The sequence below is a fragment of the Musca vetustissima genome, unplaced genomic scaffold, assembly GCF_032173495.1.
Source record: "Musca vetustissima isolate MV318-11 ecotype Yass unplaced genomic scaffold, APGP_CSIRO_Mvet_v1 utg67321, whole genome shotgun sequence".
Lineage (NCBI taxonomy): Eukaryota > Metazoa > Arthropoda > Insecta > Diptera > Muscidae > Musca > Musca vetustissima.
The window spans coordinates 15,284-25,859 of record NW_026883787.1 but is presented as its reverse complement, the minus strand read 5'-3'; the positions used below and the strand labels follow the sequence as shown (position 1 = coordinate 25,859).

The following is a 10,576-nucleotide window of genomic DNA, read 5'->3' as shown; positions in this document are numbered from 1 at the left end:
AAAGCACGAAGAAGCTATATATCGCGCCATCTGTCGTACAAACTTAAAATTAAACACAAAAACTCTACTCACACCCCATAGAGCATATACGTAAAGTTTTGTCAAAATTGGTGCAGTAGTTCTTGAATTATGGTAGAAAACCACAAAAAAATAAATATTGCGCCATCTGTCGGATGAACTTCAAACTACACAGAAACACTCCTCACGCCCCATAGAGCATGTACATACAATTTGGTCCAAATCGGTGCAGTAGTTTTTGAGTTTAGCGATCACGAACATACATGTAATTTTGATATATATAGAGATTGTTCCAAATTTTAAATATTAACCGATCATTATCAAAATAGCCGATTTAGGGAACTTTTTATGTATAATAATACAAGGTATAAAACATAACGACGACCGGCTAAACCAAGTTTCCCCACAGAAGTAAATGTAAACATTTTTGCAAAACTATTTCGATATATATCCATCTTTTGAGGTTTTTTCAAGGTTTAAGTTCGTTTTTTCCCAAATTTTAATCAAAACTTCAAAATTTCGACTGTGTTGTTTTGGCATTAATAAAAGAAATATATTTGGGTTATTCTAATTCAATTCTAATATTTTACACAATATATAATATTTTCTATAAAAAAACTAACAAACAACAAAAGAAAGTGTAGAAAAAACACAGTACTTATAGGCAAATTAATCTAATTCCTGAGACTCATGATGGCTTTTAGCCTATGGGCCACGAAGTGGAGGTTCTGTAAACCCTTCATTTTTAGAGTTGCAGCGTTTCGCATCACGTACATTATCGATTAAAACATCCGCACTCAATTCAATTAACTTTTCCAATGGACATTGGAAATCACAGCCAGGTACTGTCAGAGGTAATTGATAATCTTTGGGATTGTTACGGAAATAAATCTGAAAGTAAAGAAAAACATATTTTATAAACGTTCGCACCCTTTGGAGGTTTTCTTTATCAATATTTTACCTCAACATAATATTTTCCGCTTTCCTTATTTTTGTGCAATTCAAACATGGTCATAGAAGAATAACGCGGCAATTGTCTCTTCCAAATTTGCAATGCTTGCATAATATTAACCACAGTCGAATCATGACCATTATAAATGAACATTTTGCGTCCATCGGGTTTTAGAGCGTTTTGTGACTTATTTTTCATTTCATTAAACATTTTCGTCAGAAAAGGTCCGGCCTTTATTTTTTGCATTTCCCTGGTATAAGCATTGTAAATGTAACTTTTCTCAGCCAAATATTGTAATTTATCGGGAAAATATTGTTTAGTCCATTCGGGTAATTCCAAACCGAATTCTGTCTGTAAGTAAAAAAGGAAAATAAACAAGTGAAAATGTCAATACCCTTCAGAAAACGTATACTGATAGTTATTTTAAATGAAAATATAGGGAACATATCAAAAAGTACACCTATACCAACAAACCATACCATAATGCACACCAAATACAAATTTTATAAATTTTTAATGGAGATTTTTCCTAAAATCGCAAAACCCCAAAACGTCTACGGATATTGACGACGCATGGTAGGGTGGAAGATGTGTATGAAATCCTCAAAATACTGCAATTTAGAGGGCAAAATTATATGAGGCCATCACCAAAGCTTGTGTACTTTGGCAAAAAAATACCTTAAATCGGGAGATACGGTTATATGGGGGCTATATCAAAACTTGGATCCAGGGACCCTATTTTCGATTTCTATATTTGCTTTGTCATTAGAAACATGTGTGCAAAATTTTGGCCGCCTATGTCAAGTGGTTCGGCAGTTAGTGAGTTTATACCCAATTTTTGGGTAAATACTCAAAATAGGGGTACCTTTGTATGGGGGCTACCAGTAAACGTGGACCTACATACATAAAATTTTGCATGGACATTAGTAGAATATATATGTATGGTTTAAAATACAAAGGATTAGCCAAAAGTCATTAAAATGGTCAAAAACTCATTAAAGTATCAAATTACAGTAAACAAATCGTCTGTCCGTCCGTGTATGTGTGAACACGTGCGCTTTTGTTTACAAATAGTGTGTGTGTGTGTGATCCTCCGTTCTGAGTATGGCAATTTATGTATGTGCGTGTGTGTGTGTGATCCTCCGTTCTGAGTATGGCAATTTATGTATGTGCGTGTGTGTGTGATCCTCCGTTCTGAGTATGGCAATTTATGTATGTGCGTGTGTGTGTGTATGATCCTCCGTTCTGAGTATGGCAAAGTATGTGTTTGTGTGTGTGTCTCCGTTCGCAAACTGTATTGATCGACGTGTGTGGCGCGCTCTTGACCTTGAATATGGCAATGTGTGTGCGTGTGTGTGTGTCCGTTCGGTTTAAGAATATTAGGGATGGCAAACTATGTGGGCATGCGCGGAGCTTACCGAAATGTTTACAAGGGGAAGGGGGAACAGATATGTGGAACAAAATATAGGGAATAACAACAACAACAGCATGGTTAGCGATAGAAATGGTCAGGGGCATGAAGAGACATACGCAGTTATGTTTATTTGTTGAGTGTTGGGCATGCGTGGAAAGGGTGGCAAATATGTGACAAGGGGAAAGGGGGACAAATATGGGAAACAAACTATAAACAGCATAATGAATTTCGCAATGTTATGCAACTGTGATTAGGAGTGAAAAGGGAAGAGGCAGGAACAAATATGTGTTTACGAAATGTTTGGATGCAAGAGGAAACAGGGAGAGGAATATGTACGCCCTAGCTTTGAGTTTGATGTTTATTTCTGATCATATCAATACCAATGTGTTTATGTTAAATCGAGCATTGTTGAGTGTTGGGCATGCGTGGAAAGGGTGGCAAATATGTGGCAAGGGGAAGGGGGAACAGATATGTGGAACAAACTATAGGGAATAACAACAACAACAACATGGTCAGCGATAGAAATGGTCAGTGGCATGAAGAGATAGACGCAGTTATGTTTATTTCTGATCATATCAATACCAATGTGTTTATGTTAAATCGAGTGTCGTTGAGTGTTGGGCATGCGTGGAAAGGGCGGCAAATATGTGACAAGGGGAAAGGGGGGACAAATATGGGAAACAAACTATAAACAGCATAATGAATTTCGCAATGTTATGCAACTGTGATTAGGAGTGAAAAGGGAAGAGGCAGGAACAAATATGTGTTTACGAAATGTTTGGATGCAAGAGGAAACAGGGAGAGGAATATGTACGCCCTTGCTTTGAGTTTGATGTTTATTTCTGATCATATTAATACCAATGTGTTTATGTTAAATCGAGTGTCGTTGAGTGTTGGGCATGCGTGGAAAGGTCGGCAAATATGTGGCAAGGGGAAAGGGGGGGACAAATATGGGAAACAAACTATACGGACTATAGGGAAAAACATACAACAACATGGTCAGCGATAGAAATGGTCAGAGGCATGAAGAGACAGACGCAGTTATGTTTATTTCTGATCGTATCAATACCAATGTGTTTATGTTAAATCGAGCATCGTTGAGAGTTGGGCATGTGCTTACCGAAATGTTTACAGTGGAAGGGGGGTGTGGGGCAAATATGGGAAGCAAACTATAGGGACTATAGGGAATAACAACAACATATATTGAAAGCAATATATATGGGTTATAGGGTGCAACAACAACATGCCTGCATCAATTGTAGGATACAAGAGGAAAAGGGGAGGGGGATATGTACGCCCAACACTTGTTGTTAAGAACTATTGGGCACAAATATGATACACAGCATAATGAATTTCCCAATCTTAAGCAACTATGACAATGAGTGAAAAGGGAAGAGGCAGGAACAAATAGGTTTTTTCGGATTGTTTGGATACAAGAGGAAAAGGGGAGAGGAATATGTACGCTCCTCGTTTGACGATACTCATGTTTATATTAATACCAATGTGTTTATGTTAAATCGAGCATCTTTGGATGTTGGGCATGCGTGGAGACAAATATGGCAAACAATCTAACAATCTAATAGGGAACAACAACAACATACATGCATCGATAAAATGGTCAGCGGTATTAAGAGACGGACGCATGGAGTTGTATGATTTTAGAGACTGATGAATGCCAAAACCGAACCACAACATTATGAATTTAGCACTCTTATGGAGCTATGACACGAAGGGCATGGGAAAGAGGCAGGAACAAATTGACAATCGACATTCGTAATGTTTGGTTTCTAGAGGAAAAGAGCATAATGTGTTTAGCTCCACTCCTCTTTTCCTCTATTTTTAATGTGTCAATGAACTTTAGGTAACACCAAGATTAGCAGCAATGCAATTAAACAACCGAAATATTAAAAGGAAAACGAAACGGAAAACGGATTAAGATGAAAAGGAGCACAACGAAAATCTTAGCGTACCAACTGCGGTACACTAAAAAATCGTAGTGTACCGACTGCGGTACACTAAAAAATCGTAGTGTACCGACTGCGGTACATTAAAAATCGTTGTGTTCCACTGGTCGGAACACTAAAAATGTTAGTGTTCCACTGTTCGGAACACTAAAAATCGTAGTGTTCCACTGGTCGGAACAATACAAATCGTAGCGTTTCACTTACTTGAACTGTGCTGGTAGTGTACCATACACGTCTGTTTTGTTTTTTGAGGTAAAATGAGATCAAATAATAAAAAATAAAAATGAATATAACTTTATTGGCAATTACAAAATTTAGGTATTTTGGCCAGTTTTGGTGACAAAATTATACAGCTTTGGATAAAATTGTCATTAATTTACAGAACGAACACGATTTTTCTCATGAAATTAGGAGATCTCCTTGTAAAATGTTGGTATGAAAATTTTTTTCTTAAACAAATTATACCTGCATCTATGATTCATACTTTTAGGAAATTTTATCAAAAATATTCAAAATTTGATGATTGGCACACAATCAACATAATTATTACCTGCTTATTCATGAAAAGAAGTGTACAAGTTACGCGGATATGAAAAAAGTAGTTTTATGATTTTGGGATAAATATTACAAGACCACATACAGGTACCATATAAAAGCCGTATTTCATATTTCCGATGAGCGCAATCGATTATAACCCAAAATGCAATTCAATGGCATTTTCAGTTATGAGTTGGCACTAGACGCCCTTTTTTAGTTACAAAATAGTTATTATGTTAAACTGTTGATGTTAATATAATATTACTATTTTTTAATAAAATATAAACAAATACAAATATAAAAAATATTGTATTTATTAAGTATATTGAAAAGCAATAAAAATATAAATTTTATTCATACTAAAATAAAAGATAAATACATCATTTTGTTTTTCGACAAATGGAACACTATTATTTTAAGTGTTCCGCCAAGTGGATCACTACGATTTTTAGTGTTCCGCCAAATGGAACACTACGATTTTTAGTGTTCCGACCGCGGTACGCTACAATTTTTTAGTGTTGTGACCGCGGTACAATACGATTTTTTAGTGTTCCGAACGCGGTACACTACGATTTTTAGTGCTCCGACCGCGGTACACTACGATTTTTAGTGCTCCGACAGCGGTACACTACGAATTTCGTTGTGCTCCGGAACAGTAACACTAAAATATTTTTAATGTTTGTGTACCGGAACACTAACGCTAAAATTTTTTTAGTGTTTGTGTTCCTGGTACGGTACACTACGATAGTGTACCGTTTTTTTGCGAACACTGTCAATATCAATTAGATTTTAATTTCACCGCTTAAAGCCTCAGGAAATTCCGACGCTGGGCTCTCATCAAGAAAACAGTCTGCGTTTCCAGGAATAATTCCAGCCTATCGAAGTTTCGGATTGTTTCGGCACATTTGACCAAGCCGTTTGTACCATCGTCAGAGCTTCTAAGATGTCTACCTTTTTTCAATACTCCTCTCGAAGCTGTTTTGATACTATATTCGTTCGGTATTGATTCCTCGGTTCAGTGGCTGAATCGAAGAAGTCGTATTGGCCGGAAGAAAAATTATTTGTATATTATCCAAAATTGTACCATCACATATCTCATGGCACGCATCATTGTCCACAAAAAGTACAATTTTCTTTCCGATTTCTTTTAATTCAGTATCGAGATCTTTCATAATATTGGTCCATATAACAGCAGTCATCCATGCTTTAGAGTTGGCAACATATTTTACGGAAGTGAAGTAGATTTTTTAAAACAGCGCGGATTCTGCGATTTTCCTATGCATTAAATCTCTTTGTGGCTGACAGTAGAATTTGCCAAAAAGAGTAGTGTAAGTCTGTCCTTATGAAGTTTTCTTCCAGAAAGAATATCAGATTTATTTGCAAGATTTCCAGATGGTACTGCAGCCATTCATTTGCCGAAGAACTATTGGCGGAATTTTGTTCACCATGTAATTTTTTTAAAAGGAATATTTTCTCTTTGCCTCCACCGTTCAAGCCAAAGTTCAAATTGGTTCAAAGTTGACGTTTGCTTTTTCCAATAGCAAAGGACCTATTAAAATTGCTTTCTTCGACCTCATTTCTCTGAACCATAATAGTAGTTCTCTACTTCTTCACTGGCACCAACTCTCATTGTCCTCTTAGACATATTCTTGTTTTGTTGCACAATCCCAGCTAGCATTTGGAAGATCGTTTTTGAAAAAAATCAAATTTTTAGTGAAGTGAAATAAAATTATTAAAAGGTAAGTTAATGTGATTTGATCACTAATCGACTAAATTAATTAAACTAACGAAATTCATTATAATTTATTTTCAGAAAGATTTTATTGCAAAAAACGTTGGCGTGCTCAATTTCTTGGAGCTGCAGTACGAAATGTGTTCACAGATGGCTTAGCTACGGAAGACAGCTGAAGGGAACCTGATCTTAGGCTAGCGCAAAAAATTCTTTATAGTAACGGCAATCAAAAGTAAGTTCATTTTTCAAACATATAAGATTTTTATTAAGACGGAAAATATATATTTCCTTTCAGATATTTGTCATCGGTAACGATAAAGAAGTGAACAGTACTCATCAACAAAATTTTCTACATGCAGACGGGGTAAATTATTTGTATATGTATTATCAACAATATATTTGATAACTATTATAAAATATATTAATTATACTACATTTTTTTGTTTATTTAGTTATACAAAATTAATTAATTTTTAATTATTAACATAAAATGAATAAATGTAATTATTTTTTCTTAAATGTTTGTAATAAATAAACATTAAAATCATAACTTAATATATTTCTTTTTATTTTACATTTATACGGACACCCGAATATTTACAAATCACGTACGTAATTTGTAAAATCATATATGACTAATAAACGGCTCGAATTTTAAGCATAAATGGATCAAAAAGGACTCCTGAATGAATATATGCATGAGTTATATACGACTACAAAAAGACTCATAAATGACACAATTAAGACTAGCAATAGATTTAAAAATTACTTAAAAAAGACTCGAAATAGTGTCACAAATTGGACATCCTGTTTTGTATAAGTCTTGTAATTGTGGATGGACTACAACTGAACTGATTGAACAAATCGCTTCTGGAAAAATACCAATTTTGTTTTGAATCGTCAGGCTGGTGTCTTTTTTTTTTTTTTTCTTTAAAAAAGTAAAATTAATAAATAATGAAATGAATTGAGTAATGCCATGTTCTGACGGACATTCGAACAACGTAATTCGCTCTCAGAATTACGTACATGAATTAACCCGTTCATACAACACTATTCTTAATTCATGTCAGAAGAATTTTTTATTTCAAACTTTTTGTTTAATGTTTTACACCAAAATTGTAACATATTTGCGTGAATCACATATGGATCTAAATAAAAAAAAAATTCTCTTTCTCCTGACTATAATACCAACCCTATCTCTTTACTTTTAATTCATGTTTCCTATTTTTTCTGAAAATATTGTTGTTTTCAATAAATTTTTATATTTTCTCAACTCAAATGTCACATTTAAAAAATTAGAGAATTTTTGTTCGGGTTTCCCCACTTTTGTACGCTAATTAGAACCAAGGGGTAAGAAATGCATATTGCATTATGTAGACAACAAAATTTACATTCTTCTGCATATATAAAAACTAGAATTTTGGTTACTTTTCATTCATCATTTTCAATTTTACTGAAAAAGTTTGAAAAATTTAAAAATTTTTTCATGCTGTCAAAATTAGTTTATTTTCGATAAATTCTCTCAATTGTTAGAGATGGGACAAATTTCTTGGTGATTCAGAGAGTGATTCGAATTGAACAACGTACAAAAGTCGGTGTTCGCTCAGACAATTTTGTATGGGGAACTAAGTAATTACTTCATAATTAAGGGTCGAACAACGAATAGAGAGCGAACAACGCTCGTCTGTACATGGCATAAGAACTTACCTTCTCCGTAGACATGTTGGCTTTTTATCTGTAACTGTCAATTAAACTTTTGTAGACAATCAATACAATTGATTGGAAAAATGTGTACATTTTTACGTGTTGCATAAAAGTGGATTAAATGAACTTGTCGCCAAATGATGTTTTCTTCGCCGGCGTTTGCTTGTCCGAATTCCTTTCCATTGAGTGTTAAATAATTCCACTAAAAATTTACCATAACAAAGCACGCCATTTATGAATGTTAAGAACTATTACTGTAATTTTAAATGCCTAAGGTGGAGGGTATAAATGTTTTTAATATATATTTTTTAAATGATTGGTTTAAAAATTATATTCAAGCGTGGATGTTATTTTTTAAGCCAAACTATGGATATTTAAATATATTTTTAAACAGCCTACAAGAGTCGAGTCGATTACATTTACAAAGAACTTTTTTATAGCGAACACATTTCTTGGGCCCGAAGTTGTAAGACATATTTTTAATACAAATAATTGCTTAATATTAAAACGAACTTTTTTTATTCCCAACAATCTTAATATTTTACGATGACAGTCCTCAAAAAAACCCACTTTTATTCTAAGCTGACAATCTGTTGGAAAATATGCTGATTCGAAATCTTTGAATTTATCGATTTTTTTAGTATGGTTAAGAAAATACGGAAATAAATATGCGACGCTTTCTTTTTCAAATTCTTTTAAATGATTGTCAAATACCAGTAGATTCATCTGATAATAGTTTCGACTTTAAAAATTACTAAAAACATTGCACATAAAATACATAAAAATGATCAATATTAAAAAGCATGTAATTTGCGAATTCGTTGAAATCGGTTGTTGCACATGCGGGTTTCGTATAAACCGAATCAATCTCTTCCAATAATTATGCAATTCGATGCATATCGATGGACCAGAAAATGCTCGAAATATGTCAATGCCGCCTTGATAAATGTTTTCGTAATCATTGAAAACAAACTTTAAACTTGGTTTTTAATAAATAATTCCAATGTTGAAAATGTAGTAGTAGAAAATGTAGCTCTGATTGTAAAAATGTGATTTGAAAATTTTTTAGCACAATAGTCGAACGTTTTTGACGAATATAAAGAAGTTATGTGGTTTTCTTGTTTTCTTTAACAAAAATATACGTTTAGAGTAATTACAATCGTTGATTTTTAATTTTTATTCATTTTTGAAGCCGATAATTATTTTTAAATAAAAATATTCAATGTCGGCTAATGTGGACCACTATAAAAAAGTGGGACATTTTCATGAGGACGAGTTCGAAACATGCGTGGTGGTATTCTATCCTCTGAAAACTCGATATGCGAAATTACAGGTGTGTTATGATTTACATAATCTGTTTTTGGAAATTTCGGTATAGTCCACATTTTGGTATGTTCCCTATATTTTCATTTCTAGTACCTGTCATTATATCTATGGTGGAGGGTATCTAAAGTTCGGCCCGGCCGAACTTAACGTTTTTTCACTTGTTAATATTAAAATAGTTATCTTTTATATTGAAATAGTTTTCTGATTTGTTCCGCGTTTTGGGTTTGGTTCTAAGACTCTGTTCAACTGCGGAGGATATCAAGAACGTTGAGCTACAGTCTACCTTTAGCCCCCATATAATGATACCTACCGATTTTCGAGTTTTTAATATTAAGCGTAAAGAAATGTATTTTAATTCAAAAATGTTGGTTTCGAAATAGAGCTACATCTGTTCTCAATTAAGCAATTCGATAATTCCAACCAACCCCCAGCGGTCGAACTTGTTTACATTACCACCATCACAGCTTACACGCAACTTATTATTTATTGCCAGTACTAATTCGTACTCTAGATCTGACCAACTGGAGAATTTAGTATAGGTTGCAGAATGACATGTTTATGGATTCAATTTCATTTTACTGGTACTGCGACGTCTGTTAGGATTCATCTGTTGAATATATTCAAAGCGGTGAAGGGTATCATATAGTCGGCCCCGTCCGACTACTTTCCTTACTGATTTATATATATATATATATATATGCATTTATTTTGCTTTACGTTGCATATAACGAATTTCCTCTATAAAGAACTAATTTACTTGGTCCCTACATGTTCGCTATAGCCGTACTTGACTGTATTAATTATTTTTTAAAGTACAAGCTTTAACTTAAAAATATTTCTCTAATGAACAACAGGCGTGGATTTTTGTTCCCTTTGCCTTACGGTTAATAAGGAAAATGTGCATCGTAGAAAAAGACATCCGTTTCAGA

The 10,576-nt window shown here is 33.9% G+C and overlaps 1 protein-coding gene across 1 annotated transcript; it reads right to left on the bottom strand.

The window, feature by feature from the left end:
- Window positions 1-723: 723 nt before the first annotated feature.
- Window positions 724-8,339, bottom strand: LOC133330801 (prostatic acid phosphatase-like). The gene is made up of 3 exons (XM_061539208.1): window positions 8,325-8,339; window positions 980-1,321; window positions 724-909 (listed from the first exon to the last, which is right to left on the bottom strand). The coding sequence occupies exons 1-3, from the start codon at window positions 8,337-8,339 to the stop codon at window positions 724-726; spliced, it is 543 nt and encodes a 180-aa protein (XP_061395192.1).
- Window positions 8,340-10,576: the final 2,237 nt, after the last annotated feature.

What these genes read in the sequence shown, in the direction of transcription:
- LOC133330801 (XM_061539208.1), bottom strand. An exon ending in GCGGAAAATATTATGTTGAG is followed by an intron (nt 910 to 979) that starts GTAAAATATTGA and finishes CTTTACTTTCAG; the next exon opens with ATTTATTTCCGTAACAATCC.